This window comes from Zychaea mexicana (assembly GCF_025766255.1).
Source record: "Zychaea mexicana strain RSA 1403 chromosome Unknown BDB00scaffold_76, whole genome shotgun sequence".
NCBI lineage: Eukaryota > Fungi > Mucoromycota > Mucoromycetes > Mucorales > Lichtheimiaceae > Zychaea > Zychaea mexicana.
In genome coordinates this window covers 1-16,365 of record NW_026516739.1, presented here as the reverse complement: position 1 = coordinate 16,365, position 16,365 = coordinate 1, and the positions used below count along the sequence as shown (strand labels likewise).

The following is a 16,365-nucleotide window of genomic DNA, read 5'->3' as shown; positions in this document are numbered from 1 at the left end:
AAAAAACGCACATGCACTATCCCCGTCCTTAGTGTCAAATGAGGTCATTCGTTAGTTTAGTCTTTTGCACGATAGTGCGGCTGTTATATTTGGCGCGAAGCGAAGAAAGAGCGCCATTACCACCCGCAAGGCGCTTTTTTAACCAAGTGTGCAAATGTCAGTGAAAGCATTGCTCATTGATTTGAGTGGCACTATTCATATTGATGCCAAGGCCATTCCTGGCGCAACGGAGGCTGTACGCAAGCTGCGAGCAAGCAAGATTCCGTTTCGGTAAGAGAGCACTTTGTTTCAACCTGGCAGCGAGTATATGAGTACCCTATCTTTCTTTTGCCAACGCCTCCATACCCGTATGGTTTTGCAGCTTTGCAACCAATACGACCAAGACCTCGTCAAGTAAGCTGGTAGACAAGTTGAATGCCATGGGATTCGACGTCATTGAAAATGAAGTGTTTACATCGCTATCGGCATGTCGCGACCGCGTCAGTCACTTGAGGTTTGATTTTGTGTTTTTTATTTACTCTTCTCTTAGCTCTCTCGAGAGAATCTGTAGTTATCATTTTTTCGACTTACATACTAATAAAACCATACGTTACATGCGAAAACCAACTTGAAAACAGACCTCTCTTATTGATGGAAGATGCAGCTCTCGATGAGTTCAAAGGCATCGATACAAAAGATCCAAACTGCGTAGTGGTTGGATTGGCCCCTTCCAAGTTCCGCTATGACCATGTAAGTAACAGATGAGCTGCTATTTCTATTCCACTGATTTAACAGTTGTATAAAACAGATGAATGAAGCTTTTCGTCTTCTTGTCCATAACCCCTCCATGCCGTTGATCGCCGTGCATAAAGCCAAATATTTTGCAGATAAAGACGAACAACTATCGATGGGACCAGGCGGATTTGTGGAGGCGTTAGAGTATGCTACGGGTACCAAGGCAACCGTGGTTGGCAAGCCCACAAAAAGCTTTTTTGAGTTGGCACTGAAACAAATGTAAGCTAGAATATCAATGATGAGAGGAAAAGCAAAGAGCGTACGTTGGGCAACAGAAAAGCTATTGACAAGTTTTGCGTTGTTCAGTGGAATGCAGGATAGTCCAGAAAACGTGGCCATGATTGGTGATGATGTCAATAATGACTTGGGTGGCGGTGCCTTGGAACTCGGACTACATCGTTACCTAGGCAGGCATCTTATTATAAGTGACAGAGTAGATAGCAGGCAACAATAGCTGACACTAACCTTTGCTACAATCATATAGTGCGCACGGGCAAGTATCGTCCAGGCGACGAGGATAAAGCTGATAGCACGAATCTCGTTGTATTTGACTCTGTAGTGCAAGCTATCGAGGATGTCCTCAAATCCATAGAAAAGTAATGCGTGTTGTAACACGAAATTATTATTAAAGAAAGAATAAAAACGTTTGATATTGTATACTATTTTTTTTTCTCTGCTTTCCTCTACACCCCTTCTCCTCTCCAGCTCGTCAGGATACAAGACTTTTGTGTCATCTCAAAACTAGGCACTGGTTTTCATAATTCATATTATTCCTCTCTCTTGCTTCTAAATTTGAGATTCTTGAAAAGAAGAAAAAGCGTCAAGTGCTTTTTTCTCCAACAACAGTACAGATACAACCTATAAATGGCTGCATTGGACCGCTATAGGCGATCATCTGTTCTCGATTCATCTCGTTCACCGGCTAGCAATAACAGTAGCACGAGCAGCACCGGCATGCCCGATTCCGAACTTAAAGTTGGTAGTCGTGTTCAGGTCCAAGGCAAAATCGGCACGATTCGTTTTGCAGGTGCAACGAGTTTTCAAACCGGCAAATGGATTGGCATTGAGCTCGATGAACCCACTGGCAAGAACAGCGGCGTAGTTCAAGGCAAACGATATTTTGAATGTCGAATGAATCACGGTGTTTTTGTTCGTCCTAGTCAAGTACGAGTGTTACCGTCTGCACCGTCGAGCACAACCAGCGAGGTAACGACAATAATATTTCTTTGAAGCAGCTGTTTCTTCCATGTGAATCTTCTTTAATTCAAACTACTGAAAAAACCAAAGGATGATTCGGACACGAGTTTCGCACCACCGCAAGATCCTAGTCTAGCAGCAGCTCGATCAGCACAACAACGTACACCTTCGCCTTCATCAACTCTCTTACCATCACGTATATCATCACCGATAGGGTCACGGATTGGCCGACCCTCAGCAGGAGGAGCGCCAGGTGGTCAAACGGGGATCAGACGACCTGCCGTAGCATCGCCACGAAGCAGTGCTGTACCAACATCGAGTATTACTATTACATCTAGTGGACGTCAAAAGAATGCAACTCAGCGTCCAAGATCAGGCACACAAGGTGCATCTTCGGCCGGTGCTCAACAACGCGATAAGCAATTACAACAATTACGACAACAGCGTATTCAGCAGCTTCAAGAACGAAAACGACAGCAGCAAAAAATTGAGGAACATCATCAGCAACAACAACAACAGCAAACACATGACCAGGAAGAAGAAGAGGAAGAAGAAGAAGAGGAGCAACAAGACGATGAACCACCCGAACAGCAGCCGTCTGTACCTTCTTCACCACCACCGTCGGGACACGAACCAGAGCCAGAAGAATTAGAGCCAGAACAGGAGCCTGAGCCAGAACCAACACCAGCACCAGAGCCTCAGGCGCAGATACCGGTTATACAACAAGCACAACCAACATCTGTATACGGTACTCTTGCACCTACAATGCCTGTTAGCAAATCAGAACAGGTAGGAGAAAGAACTAAAGAAAGGGACACGAAGATACCTTCCTATATGTGTTTTCAGAATAACCGCTAAACGTACTACTTAGATGGTGCCTATGAAAGATTACGAAGAATTGCGACTTAAGCTAAAAATTCTGGAAGCCAAGCGTCAAGAGGATCGTGAACGTCATCGTGAAAACGAAAAGGTCAAAGAGGAAGCTGAACAGTTCTTGACGCTACGAAACAAATTACAAGGTACTCAAAAAAATGACAGGTTTTAACAGCATACAACAGGAGAGCTAAACGATTGTAATGTATCTGTATTGCAGACAAGATCTCTGAACTTCAAAAGGATTTGCGCGATACCAAGCGACAGCTCAAAGAAAGCATGAGTGAAAAGGATTCATATGAAGCCAAGTACACGGACATCATTGAATCAATGGAAATGATGACGTTGGATAAGGAGGTCGCTGAAGAACGCGCAGAAAACCTGCAACAAGAAGTTAACTTGCTCAAGGACAAAATTGAAGAGATCAGCGTTGATTTGGATATCTTGCGAAAGGAGGCTGATATTTTGAACCGACCACCTACTGATAGTAATGGCGATGATAAGACACCATTGGAAGTGATCCAATTAGAACGACATAATGAGCGACTCAAGGATGCATTAATGCGGTAAGGACCTATTTTTTGTGATAATCACAAACCAATTAGAAAAACTGGGGGGCTAGGATACAGAGCAAAAAAAAAGAGGGAGAAATGTACATTTGAGACAACAATAACGTATATAACGTATATAACGTAGACTTCGTGATGCGACCACAGAGCATGAAGCTGAACTCAACCGTAAAATCAAGATATTAGAAAAAGAGAATTATGAACTTGAAGACTTTAAATGTAAGTTCGGCATGCTCAGTGAAACAGAAATTTGGCATGAATCGTGTAACAAACAAATTCCCTTTGTTGTGTAATGTCGTATAGTGCAATATGAGCGTGTTAGAGAAAACCTTGATAATGCTGAACTACAAATCGATGATCTCAAGCAGCGTTTGGACGATTCGTTGGGCGCCGAGGACCTTGTTGAACAATTGACGGAAAAGAACTTGACTCTGAACGAAAAGTTAGAAGAAATGCGTGTTGCTGTTGATGATTTGGAAGCGCTCAAAGAACTTGCTGATGAGTTGGAGGAAAACCATATGGAAACCGAGAAACAGCTTCAAGCTGAGATTGGTAAGGAAAAACAAAGAAAAATATCACATGTATCAAAAAATATTGAGGAGACTATATCAATCTTGCGTTTCTAATATTTTTTAGATCACCGTGATATGCTTTTGCGCGAGCAATTGGACCGTCTTCGATCCTCTGAAGAGACAAACGCTGACTATGAAGCAACTATTCAACAATTCCGAGAACTTGTCACCAACTTGCAGAGTGACCTGGAACAGCTCCGTCAGAAAGAAGTCAGCAAAGAATCCGAAAAGAGCTCGCTCAGCAGTCAATCGCAAGCAATGATGTCACTCAATATGCAACTCCAATCTACGGTGATGAAGGCCCAGGCTAAGGCCATTGATCTAGAGCTTCGAAAACTTGAAGCAGCTCAGGCGAATGACCGTTTGACTTATGTTCAGGTATTAAGCACACCTCAAATCACATAACCAGATGTTTACACTGAAAACAACAAGTGAGCATAGATGCTTACTGAACATTAATGGAAATTTTTATGTGTCTTGTTTAGCCATACCTACCCGATTCATTCTTCAAGACCGAAAACGATCCTATTTCATGTTTGCTGTTGTTTAAGCGCCTTGTATTTAAATCTGAGCTCATTATCAAACAGCTCGATCAAAACCATCCGATCAGTGAAAAGATTATGGATACAGTTAGCGAGAATCTAGTTTCAGTGTGTGAGGTAAGTAAAAAAAACGCCATTTTTTCTTTATAAACACTAATGTTCTAATTCGATTGATAGATGCGACAACGTGCTGGATGGCTCAGCGATCTCGCAAAACGCTTTGTCACCTTCATCAAGCATTGTGGTCCTGAAATCTTTATCAGAATGGGCCAAGTTTATCATGATCTGGTGGGCACTGAGCGTCGGTTGAATGGTATTGTCGAGCTTCTTCGTACTGATGAGTTGAACAATTCCGATTGTATTTCGGATTTGCAAAGGTAAACGACCATTCTCCTTATTTAAACCATTTCATTGAATTTCATGCAGCACAATAAGCTGTAAAAGAAGAAGAGACTAAATCACTTGTACGATTAGAATGATTGCTCAGCTGGAGCATTTGACAGAGGTCTATTTGGTGCAAAACGGCGAAAGCATCTTGGCAGACCAATTCTTTGGTCTCACACGAGCACTTGACCTCAATGCAGATAGAATGACTGTGGAACTGACCTTTGTCAAGCAGATAGTTGAGAATGCGATCAAAAAGGAGGGTATTAGTATCACAGAAGGTGAAGAACGATTGGATTACGACTACATTGAGCCGTTGGGTCGTCTTATCAGCCATGCAAAGAACAGCAAGATTCTGGCAAAGTATGTGTGTTGCGAATAGCGGGACAAGGATACGCCTTTTTTTCTCGTAAAACTTACCCCTTGTCTTTTATGGAATAGGAAATTGCTGCGTCAATTGGAGGATTTGTCTGAGCAAGCTTTGATGCTAAAGTCTGAGCATTTACACAGATTCAAGACGTTGTACGCTATTAGCTCTAAGCTCAGTCAGTTCTGTTTTGAGGTAAAAAATATCTTAGGTTAAGATATATCATCGCTACATACGTTATTTTAACATGAAGCAAAACTGTGGGTTAGGTTTACAAGCAAATTGCCACCTATGTGGATGCAAAGTGCGGAAGCAAGGAGGAAATTAGTTTGGGCATTATCCAACAAGCCGTATACAACAAGGCTGACGAAATACTCGAGATTGCCGAAAGCTCTCTTTGGGAAGGTTGCTTGCGAACGATCAAATCGCTGACAAACGAGCTTAATACAACAGTGACACGCGTCGACAATGACAACAAGATGGACAAGATTGCCACGGGTGTAGCACCCTGGATACAGCGTGCATCCGACATGAAGGCAGAAGTGGTTGTGAGCCATGATATGGAGCGCAAGCTACAACAACATAGCGATGAAATTCTCAAACTGATCAAGGATCTCAAGCTGAAGGATCAGGCCTTGCAGGAATCCACGGTCAAGGTCGAACTCCTCGAAAAGCGTATGGTCACTGTCAAGAAGCAAGCAGAACAGATTGCAACGCTGGAAGAGACCTTGCAAAAGTCACAGACGCAAGAAACCATGTATGCTGAGGCGATTGAAAACCTGCAGGCAGAGTACGACGCACTCGAGCAAGAAAACACCAAGTTGAAGAAGGCTACGGCTGCGCAAGAAGCCAAGTTACAAATGTCGACTTCTGAAAGCAACAGTAACAAGACTAGTGCCAATGGAAAGACAGACACTAGCGAGGATCAGAAGCTATTCACAGAAATCGAAGGCTCTGCAACTAGCTTGAGTGCCTATGATGGAGCTGGTCAAGTAGAGGCATTAAAGGCAGCCATCCGCTACCTCAAGACCGAGAATGCGCACCTCAAAAGTCGCGATTTGGCGTCTACGCTCAAGCTGGATACTTTGTCAACAGCCGATCCTCTCGCGCCAACTGCCAAGTCAGCCAACACTGAGTTGAGAACGGTTGCCATTGAGACGCGTGTTTTGATCAAAGATATGCGAACGGCAGGCGCTTCACCAAAGGTAGTTGCACTTCATGCTGAGCGACGCGGTGGCAAATGGCAGAGCCAAAAGAAGACGCCCGATTATCAATACCAAACACAGCAGTCGGTCCTGTATACCCTCAAGCAGCGAAGTGAAAAGCTTCGCAATCGGATGGAAGAAATGCAGCTGCAGCCAGCTGCACGGAAAGATCTTGCTGCTAATAATAATATCAAGGTACGCAAATTACACATAACGACTATGTTTATATATGATGCCCTCCTTTTGCCACCTCCTTGTCTAATCAAATTGATTGTCTATCAACTTTATAGTCATTACAGGAAGGACTGTCACGAACGTTGGCCAAGATCCAGATACCCGCGCTATCATCAGCATCGCAGCATCGCGTACAGATTAAGAGTGCTGCTGAATTTGAGCGGATCCACGGCATGTTCTTGCGATAATAGATGCGCAGAACAAACATATAGAAAAAACATAGTTTTTTTGTCAAAATATATACACATCAAATATCTTTATTACTAGTATTCATGTTTCAAGCTACAGCTACGACATCATCATCCTCTGTCATGCGCTTGAGTTTCTCTGCGCGTACAAGAGTGATGAATTCTTCAAATAGATATTCTGTATCCTGTGGGCCACCTTTAGCCTCTGGGTGGAATTGCACTGAGAAAATGGGAAGTGATTCGTGGCAGATACCCTCATTGGAACCGTCATTGGCATTGATGAAAAGCTTGTTCCAACCAGCTGGCATGACCTTGTCATCCAAGGCATAGCCGTGGTTCTGGGATGTAATGGAGCACTGACCAGTCTGAACATGCAAAGCAGGTTGGTTGTGACCACGGTTGCCGAATGGCAGCTTGTAGACGTTCATACCTGCGGCCATACCAAGCAATAGATTGCCCATGCAAATGCCGAAAATGGGTTTGCCATAGGTCTCGATAGCCTCACGCAGATGTTTCACCACGGTGACACCGCACGTTGCGGGGTTACCGGGACCATTCGAGATAAAAAGACCATCGTAGATATCTTGGTCGCGGTTGAAGTCATAGTCAAAGGGCAGCACAGTGACGCTTGCTCCTCGTTTGGTCAAGCATCGTATGATGTTTTGCTTGACACCACAGTCTACGACGGCAATCTTGATGTCGCCTTCTGGATTATAGTGGATAGGAGCCGGGGTGGACACTCGAGCGACTAAATTCTCCGCATTCGGATCCCACAGAAAACCGGCTTCTTTGGTTGTTGCTGGATCGCTTTCAGCAGTATGGACAGTTAAACGGGCAAGCGTGGAGCCTTGCTCACGGAGAACTTGCACAATGGCACGCGTATCAACACCGGTGATGGCAGGTACATTGAAGCGTTTGCACCAGTTGCCCAAGGACTCGACGGCAGTCCAGTGTGAATACTGAGCAGCGTAGTCGTTGACGATGATACCAGAAACTTGGATCTTGTCGGATTCAAAGTACTTAAAGAGACCGTACTTGTCTTTGACAGGTCCTGGAACGCCATAGTTGCCTGTTGCAAAAGAGAACAAAGGCGTTAGTTTTCCTTTTATTTGTTTATTTGTTTTCTGCAAGAACGAAGAATAGAGAAAAACGCCGGACAAGCACATACCAATGAGCGGTTGAGTAAAAACAAGAATTTGGCCAGTGTATGAAGGGTCGGTCATGGATTCCGGATAACCCACGAGAGAGGTAGTAAAAACGGCTTCACCGGTGACGCTCGTATCAGCGCCAAAAGAGACACCGGAGAAGGTCTGGCCGGATTTGAGTTTGAGAGTGGCAAGGTTGGGCTTTTGATTCAAGAGATGCATTATTTAAAAACTTCCAGAGGCTTTCCAGACTGTTTGATATATAGCATCCACGGCATGATGAAATCATAGATGTCATAGTGATGTAGTATTGGTAAGTAAGTACAGCCCTTTAATCACAGCAAAAGCGTATTATCAAACCAGAGAGAAGCAACATACGTTGGTCGCAAATGTAGTCGGCTGAGCACTTTTCAAAGGCGTGAATATACATAAGAGGGCGAAAATAAATCGCTTTTTTTGTTCTGTGTTGTAGCTTGTCGCTAGGCGTGTGTGTTTCTCGAAGAGGGATAGAGAAAGAGAGGAACAAGGAGAAGAAGAGCAGAAGAGAGAAAAAAAACACACATTTATTAAAATTTTATTGTTAGGGCCCCGACCCACGCACTGTGATTCATCATCCCCGACCGTGTCCGACCCGAACCGCTTTTGGCACTGGCTTGCGCCTTCCTGCATTTCCTCCCCTGGATTTGATGAAGAATGGCGCCGAGTGATGTTGTTTCTGATGAAACAAATACGACATACCAGCTACCTCTCCACTAGACGATATCTGTGATTTATCCACACCACCTAATATGCTGCTTCGCTAAGGCATATGTGATCCTTGGAAAGCAAATCGGGATAAAGGAAGTATAGAAGCATACTGCTCGCTCTATGAGAAATTCTCGTTGAAAAAAGAAAAGCCACCAAATCGATATGCACGTTTCTCAGTGTACATGCACACCGTGTACACCGGTTACACACTATTAATCTGTTTGTGGTTTCGAACAGAGAATCTGTACTTATCGGATACATCTTTGCGTTAAAGGGAACAGCAACCTCAAGCACCATATCTCACTGTGTTATTGTGACCTCGTTATTTCGACATTATTTCGCAAGCTTTCCATCATACTGCTTCTAAATTGTCGGTGAGAGAATCAAAACATCCGGTGTTTGTTTATGCATTGTGCTTCCAAGGTCACAATGATGATCGGAGATGAGTCAACGTGGCTCCTTGCATCAGGTTTTTCTTTGGGCTTGTGCTCCCAGCGACTTCAGTCCGTAAACCGTTCATGCCAATCTAACGCTCTGTTGCACGGATCCTGCTCGTTTCAAGTCCGCGATCGATGCCTATATCCTTGGTGCTATATTGTACCATCCGCAAACAAACACAGGCTAACCGTGCAACCTTCTTCGCGATCGTAACCGGCAAATATGTTTGATTTTCATGAGCTGCTATGCAAGTACGCCAAGCTTACCGATTTCATATACTTCAAACTAATTGCTCTCTTCACTGTATGGTATGCTTCAGTTTCGACTTAATGTAGTCGAGGAACTGCTGCTTTGCAAAACACTGGTCCGATCGATAGGCCCACCACCTCTTTCTTTTCGTTTCTTCTTGTAGTGTCGGGTACTATTACCCTGTTCTCGTTTTTGCTCACCAGTCACCGTACCTACACATCATTTTTGTACTAATTTACATACTGGCAGCGGACAAAGTAATCCCATCGTTCACTCCGGTCTTGCTTCAATTTCAGACACGTTGACTTTTATTACCTTTCGTACGGTATGCACGGTCATCAACTTACTCGCATCGCGACTGTTTTCTTTCTTGCGCTCGATCGAGGAACGCGTCGCTCCTACCCCTACCTGTACAAGCTGTGGTCAAAAACGGCCATCGTCATATAACCAGTCGTTTTGTGTGCTCAAACAGTCCTGCAAGCCAACCTGCTCAAAACGTGAGTAGCCATGTCAATATTTACTATTTACGATCATTCAGCCGAGTAGTTGGTATGTCTGCGCATATCATACTAAACGACCCTTAATCCATAAGGATGCCCAACATCGCTCGTTTTTATATTTCTGCTCGCTTACATCTATCAATTATTATGGATATAGTAACACTGCTGATATAATCGAACAATTGATATTACAGTTTTAATAACCCTCACCCCCACCCACTTTACCATCAGGTTCTTCGCCGTAAGAAATCGTTCTAGATGGCACATGTTTAAGAAGTATCTGCCCACGTTGATTCTTTCGGTCGGGTTGGATCGCGACTAGTTTTAAACCTAATTTCGCATAACTTTATGCGTTTGACTACACATTGGTAGTGACACTGTCAATTTCTACACACCCTCCTTCCGCCCACACATTTTCTGCGTTTTTATATTGGGGCACATCAACTATGCACTTGCTCTTGAGAAACGCTAGATACTGCCATACGACGAATGACTGACACACATTATTCGATACTGCATAGTACAAGCGTGCCAAAGGTACCCAATCTACAAATAATGTGGTTTTTCTGAGTCCAAAGCTTACCATGAAAGTCAAATCCTGCTGGATTTTCCATCGCGCTAAGCTATACTATACTTTGCTATCGCTTCATTTTACTCCAGTGTTACAAAGATAAAAGCAAAAGTTTTGATTGGTCGCATCAAAAGCCATATCCTTCAACACGATATGGCATAGTATAATGTTCAGTTCAATCCCTCGTCCGCTTTTGCGTATGAGATGTTAGGTTAGGTATACGCTGTGCCGGTATATCGCTCAGTTGTTGGTTGTTTGGGGTTTATCTGATACGAAATGATGAAATAGGTATCTTTAAGCAGAGATTCCATTGGGCAGAGAAAAAAACCACCACGATTCTGTCATACGTATGTACCTGCAGAGTATAACTAAACAGATTTTACCCGCTACTACACAATCCTAATACGCGCAATTAAAAAGAAAATAGTTGTGGGTTTATCAGTGCTGCTTTGCGTAACAATGTGAGCCGATTAAGTTTTTTTCTCCTTCCTTCCATGTATTTGGATGCAGTATATGAAGGCTTCTCACCATACTCCTTAATAAATGTATGGACCGAGTGTGTGGCGAAACAATAGAGTAGAAGATTATTACCTGAACGGAATACACTTTACCAATAATGGCGACAGTGGTATCAATGGGATGATCTTGTGCAATGAAGAAAAAGATCAAACGCCGAATCTAGTACTACTAGTGTAACAGGCAGCATTCTCTTCAGAAGTAAGGGTGACCGTAGTAATTATTGGACATACTGTATATAGTAGTAGTGGTTGTTTCATACTAAAAGTCTAAATCGCAGCATCTCAGCCATCACTACATACCATTATCACCAAATCTTCTTGAAGTTCGCTGATACGTTCATTTTCAAGCCTTTTCATAATTATAAAGGCCTTTTGAAATCGACACATGGAGCAGCTCACTGGCTAGGTATGAATCCAGAGGCTACTGTATATGCAATTTTAAGGGCCTCCTACTTCATACTGTGTGTACACCTTCCGATTGAGCAAGTATGCATGTCATTTGGTTACAGGTGGGGGTCTCTTTTTTTTTGCTTCCGTTGTTCCAATGCTGAGACTGAAAAGGAGGCCCATAAATGTGTGCTGTTCAACCCACACACAGGGTTTCTATAGCAGAGTAACACAAGGATACCGAGCCATTGGGCTTGTCTAAAGATGGGTATCGCAGAGGATCTTTTGTCAACACCGATAATGGATTGACATCAATAGTTTTTGTGTACTACAACAGAATAAGGGAGAGAGAGAGAGAGAGAGGCAAGTGAGTGCTACTATCACTTCACGCTAAACCGGATGGTAACGGACGGGCACAGCACTCGTAATAGTGCTGTGGCAGCGGGAGGAAATCAATGCACTTGTTGGACAACAAAAGGAGAGAGGTTGAGGGGGCCAGAAATGGTGGTAGCACCATGATTGGCTAGATGCTCATTTATTAATGCCACCTCGCGTGCGATTTGCTGTTACTCAATTTTTGCTTAATGACTTAGAAAAATGCCTTTTTATGGTGATTCTTAATTTTTGATTCAGAGAAAACAAGGGTAACCGTCACCACCATAGGAACTGCCGTTTATTTGTCTTCGTGCACTCCGTGGTATTAACGATGCTTCAGTCGTCGATCTCCCTCGTTCGCCTACATATAATAAGCAATTATCATTTTTTACCGACGAAAAGATGACTTGCAGTTCTTGTTGGAAGAACTATAGTAATCTTGAAAATTAAAGGGGTCGCAGTGGCAAAAAAATAACCGTAGCACCGAATTAGTAACACAAAAAAGTGAAATGCAGGCTGTCAGGCCCAAGTGCTCCAAAAAGGATTGTTTGTCAAACCGGTTACCCTATTCATGTGAAGCTCTGGGGACACTCCTAGAAAGCGAGTAGCTCAAGTAATATATATTGCGGTAGATGAAAGCGGCGGTGAGGTGGTAATGAGGTCGACGGAGCTTCGAAAGCTACTAATGAGTATGAGTGATATGGGCATTTGCTGCTTCAAAATTAGAAGTGCCATGCTATATTTTATGGTGTGGTGCTGGATCTCACAAATTATGCCCAAAAATGTCAATCTTTCTTGTATCACCCAGTTCGCAAGCGAAAAGAAAGAAATTGAGTTGGATGTAAGAGGAAGACTTTGCTCTCCAAGAACTATATAAATACGGAATCCATTTTCAATTTCCTCATCCCTCATCCAAAAAACAACTTCTTTAGACACATACCCACTTCCAATCTTTTCTCTTTCCTTCTTTGATAGAAGTGTACATATAAACACACCAACCCCTCACTTTCCCTTATATACACAAAAGATACAATTCATATAAAAAAACAAAATGCGCTTCTTCCGTGCTCAACTCTTTTTGCTCGTCATCACCCTTGTACATGTTGTAACAGCCACCGGTGAAACATGGAGTTTCAAGAACTGGAACAAGTTCAAAGACGCGAAAACCGACGGTGACAATGAAAGCTGGTTCAAGGCCTGGGGCATCGCGAAATCCGACGGCTGGTCCTGGCCGCACAAGGGCGACTCGGTTTCGAATCACAAAATCGTCAAGGATCCAGCAAAAACGGGCGAAGAAGTACTCCAAGTGGCCTATCCCAAAGGAAGCAGTAACCCCGGTGGTAGTACTCAAGGCGGTATTGGATTCTATGCTCAGCCGCTCCATCTGCGAAATGAAGCCAAAACTGTTGTTCTCGAATACTCGGTTTATTTCCCAAAGAAGTTCCAATTTGTCAAAGGTAAAGAACATTACTTGGTTTACTTTTGCTGCACCCACATGGCCTTACTGATACAATTGGTCTTATTAAATAGGTGGCAAACTGCCTGGTCTCTATGGTGGCCACGAAGGATGCTCTGGGGGCGCTGATGCTGATACCTGTTTCTCTACTCGGTACGTATTTACAAAGATACTAATGCATAGAAATAGCAACAGCAGTAGCACCTAGTTATACACACAGCACCATGAGACTTATCATCAATATTCATTGTTGAACCAAATCAGATTCATGTGGCGTCGTGAAGGCGATGGTGAAGTGTATGCCTATCTCCCCGAAAGCAAGCAACGCGATGGTCTCTGCGACGAAGAGGGTAATATCTGCAACAAGGACTACGGTTACAGTCTCGGTCGTGGATCTTGGTCATTCAAGACTGGCAAGTGGATTAAAGTCCGTCAAACACTTAAGCTCAACAGCCCTGGCAAGGACGATGGCATGGTCAGCGTCGACGTCGATGGCAAAAATGTTTATACCGAAAAGAAACTGGCTTTTCTAAACAAGGATACCGGCAAAGTCGTCGGTGTTGGTATGTTGTCTACATTTCATCATGCTCTTTGTTCCTTCATAGCTATTTTTTGTTGCGTATATCATTCATAATACTCATATCGTCGTCATTGCTCTTATTTTCTTCGATATAGCTTTCCATACATTCTTTGGCGGCAATGGCAGCGCCTGGGCACCAAAGAAGAAGGAGTACAGCTATTTCAAGGGCTTTTCTTTGAAGGCTCAGTACTAGAGACCAGAAAAAAAACCGACAATATATCATTGTCCTGTTGTATTTTGTAGAAAACACTCAGATGCATCATGCATGTACAAGGGCTGGCTCCTATTATACATAAACTCTTCTTTTTTCCGTGAAATTGATCCACAAATATACAAATTTTTGACATCATCTGTATGTACACATGATACCTTGTGCATCTACAGCCTAAAGAATGAAATTCAAATAAGAAAAGTGAACATAGTGCAGAAATATGTGGTTCTTTTTTGGTTATCATAGCTATATGTCTAGAACAAAAGGAATACGAAGTAGATAGTACGGTCTAAAGGTCCTGGGCTCAACTAATTCACTACTATTTGCTCCTTGATTAGATCACCTGGCGTTTGGTTTTTTCTACACATTTTACAGCATAAAAAATGTGTCATTAGCGTACTCACAATGCACAAGATGCACATTAATGATAATAATACATAATAATACACACAACATCTACAGCTGTTATTTGTGACTTATACCCGAAGATCCATATCGCCATAACGCAAGTTACTTACAAGTATTATCAGTAGCAGCTCTATAATCCCTTCATCCGTGTATGATAATGTGTTGACATCGAATCTGTGTATTAGAGAAGCTCACATATGTTGAAATTCTTGTATAAAACTTACAGACATAATTCCAGTCACTATTGACGGAAAATAAAAAAGAGATTATTAATTTACCCCCTTTGCGAATCCCTCTTTTGTATGTTTATGCAGTGTCATTGTGCGCAATCGTTCCCAACGGACCAGAATACATTATTTGAGCGATAATGATGACTCGTTGATATTCTCAACAGTTTTTACGATAAATAAGATTTATAAAAATCCTCATATAGAGTGCTGTACCTTGAATTGTATATTATCAACAACTATTCCAGCCAATGAAAAGCCCAGAAGCCTTCAGCGCTACCAATTGTTCTTCATGTAGATCTTTAGTATTAACTATCACCGGTGGCAGCAAAGTTTCGAGACTCACATTTAAAACGCCTCAGGGATTTAATTGGAGCGCTCCGGATAATTATCAAGGGGTAAAAGCCGTGCATGTAAGCTTTTTTTCTTGTATGAATTGGGATTGATTTATTTGGGGGCTTTGTGCCCCAAATGTGCATGTAAGTTTAACCAGTTTGCGGGAGCTAATTATTATAAAAGTAGCACAGCTCAGTATCTTAAATTTTTTCTCTTCTTTTCACTCTCACACCGTTTCAGCACTTCCCAACCATATATGCCACGTTTAACCCATCTTCTTTTGCTTCTAATCTTTGCTCTTCTTGCCGCACAGTATTATGTCTTTGCTAGTGCTTACACGGTGAAACAAAGTTGGACGTTTAAAAACTGGGACAATTATGTGAACGATACGTCGGACGAGAATGCAGAATGGTGTAAAGCGTGGGGTATCCCAGTTAATTCAACGGAAGGCTGGATCTGGCCAACAGGTCGTGGTACAGCCTATAACAACCGTCGCATCGTTGACGATCCAGCCAATACGGGCGAAAAAGTACTGGAAATCACATATCCAGAGGGAAGCATCAACCCTAAAGGTGTATTGGGACCTCAGGGCGGCATTGGATTTTATGCAGAGCCTATCGTTCAGCGCCAACAGGCTAAATCTGCTATTTTTGAGTATCAAGTTTACTTTTCGGAGGGCTTTGATTTTGTTCGAGGTAGATGAATTTCTAAGCAAGCTGCTATTAACGACAACTAAGGTAAATTCATACTTTTAAAGTTGTTGCTAATAGAAATTCTTTGTTGATGACTTTCAACAAAAACGATATGATATCTATTTAGGCGGTAAACTACCAGGTCTTTATGGCGGTCGCCCCGTAGAGATATGCTCTGGAGGTATTCATACCGATATATGTTTCTCAACAAGGTAGAACAAAAAGTGTAACATGAAAGATAAATTACGTCGGCAGTAACAGAATACGTGCAGAGTAATAAGCCGCGCTTACCCACTATAAAACTCAACAATTATATTAGAACTATGTGGCGCGCCGAAGGCGCTGGTGAACTCTACGCTTATATTCCTGAAGATCTACAGCGAGCTGATTTATGCCAAGATGAGGGAGTATATTGCGACGCAACGTACGGTTACAGTCTTGGACGAGGATCTTGGGTATATAAAACCGGTGAATGGATGAAGATCCGCCAAACACTCAGATTCAATCAACCGGGAAAAGCAGATGGGAAGATAAGACTCGCTGTCGATGGCAAGACAGTGTATAGGGAAAAGGATTTGGCGTTTGTATCTGAGAGCGCCGATAATGCCCTTCGAATAGGT

General features: G+C 42.8%; 8 protein-coding genes across 8 annotated transcripts; 7 read left to right on the top strand and 1 right to left on the bottom strand.

The window, feature by feature from the left end:
* Positions 1–154: 154 nt before the first annotated feature.
* Positions 155–1,374, top strand: BDB00DRAFT_769460 (HAD-like domain-containing protein; the record flags this gene model as incomplete). Its single annotated transcript, XM_053119816.1, has 6 exons — positions 155–270; positions 362–505; positions 618–729; positions 788–993; positions 1,066–1,199; positions 1,259–1,374. 6 exons carry the CDS (start codon positions 155–157, stop codon positions 1,372–1,374), a joined length of 828 nt encoding a protein of 275 aa, XP_052976319.1.
* Positions 1,375–1,728: 354 nt separating this feature from the next.
* Positions 1,729–2,004, top strand: BDB00DRAFT_769475 (CAP Gly-rich domain-containing protein; the record flags this gene model as incomplete). Its single annotated transcript, XM_053119817.1, has 1 exon — positions 1,729–2,004. One exon carries the CDS (start codon positions 1,729–1,731, stop codon positions 2,002–2,004), a length of 276 nt encoding a protein of 91 aa, XP_052976318.1.
* A 366-nt stretch (positions 2,005–2,370) lies between these two features.
* Positions 2,371–3,761, top strand: BDB00DRAFT_567567 (uncharacterized protein). The gene is made up of 5 exons (XM_053117888.1): positions 2,371–2,760; positions 2,843–2,990; positions 3,065–3,410; positions 3,570–3,632; positions 3,717–3,761. The coding sequence occupies exons 1-4, from the start codon at positions 2,737–2,739 to the stop codon at positions 3,571–3,573; spliced, it is 522 nt and encodes a 173-aa protein (XP_052976317.1). The 5' UTR covers positions 2,371–2,736; the 3' UTR covers positions 3,574–3,632; positions 3,717–3,761.
* A 737-nt stretch (positions 3,762–4,498) lies between these two features.
* On the top strand, positions 4,499–5,373 carry BDB00DRAFT_567621 (dynein associated protein). Its single transcript, XM_053117889.1, has 3 exons — positions 4,499–4,644; positions 4,705–4,904; positions 5,002–5,373. Exons 1-3 carry the CDS (start codon positions 4,606–4,608, stop codon positions 5,291–5,293), a joined length of 531 nt encoding a protein of 176 aa, XP_052976316.1. The 5' UTR covers positions 4,499–4,605; the 3' UTR covers positions 5,294–5,373.
* On the top strand, positions 5,282–6,950 carry BDB00DRAFT_567556 (uncharacterized protein). Its single transcript, XM_053117887.1, has 3 exons — positions 5,282–5,473; positions 5,548–6,678; positions 6,774–6,950. The coding sequence occupies exons 1-3, from the start codon at positions 5,396–5,398 to the stop codon at positions 6,903–6,905; spliced, it is 1,341 nt and encodes a 446-aa protein (XP_052976315.1). The 5' UTR covers positions 5,282–5,395; the 3' UTR covers positions 6,906–6,950.
* A 44-nt stretch (positions 6,951–6,994) lies between these two features.
* BDB00DRAFT_790569 (small subunit of carbamoyl-phosphate synthase) lies at positions 6,995–8,272 on the bottom strand (the record flags this gene model as incomplete). Its single annotated transcript, XM_053120969.1, has 2 exons — positions 6,995–7,974; positions 8,074–8,272. 2 exons carry the CDS (start codon positions 8,270–8,272, stop codon positions 6,995–6,997), a joined length of 1,179 nt encoding a protein of 392 aa, XP_052976314.1.
* Positions 8,273–12,753: 4,481 nt separating this feature from the next.
* BDB00DRAFT_980116 (uncharacterized protein) lies at positions 12,754–14,286 on the top strand. The gene is made up of 4 exons (XM_053129970.1): positions 12,754–13,292; positions 13,366–13,444; positions 13,556–13,854; positions 13,967–14,286. Exons 1-4 carry the CDS (start codon positions 12,887–12,889, stop codon positions 14,062–14,064), a joined length of 882 nt encoding a protein of 293 aa, XP_052976313.1. The 5' UTR covers positions 12,754–12,886; the 3' UTR covers positions 14,065–14,286.
* A 1,023-nt stretch (positions 14,287–15,309) lies between these two features.
* On the top strand, positions 15,310–16,349 carry BDB00DRAFT_875639 (uncharacterized protein; the record flags this gene model as incomplete). The annotated part of the gene is made up of 4 exons (XM_053127380.1): positions 15,310–15,748; positions 15,873–15,957; positions 16,065–16,200; positions 16,341–16,349. 4 exons carry the CDS (start codon positions 15,310–15,312, stop codon positions 16,347–16,349), a joined length of 669 nt encoding a protein of 222 aa, XP_052976312.1.
* Positions 16,350–16,365: the final 16 nt, after the last annotated feature.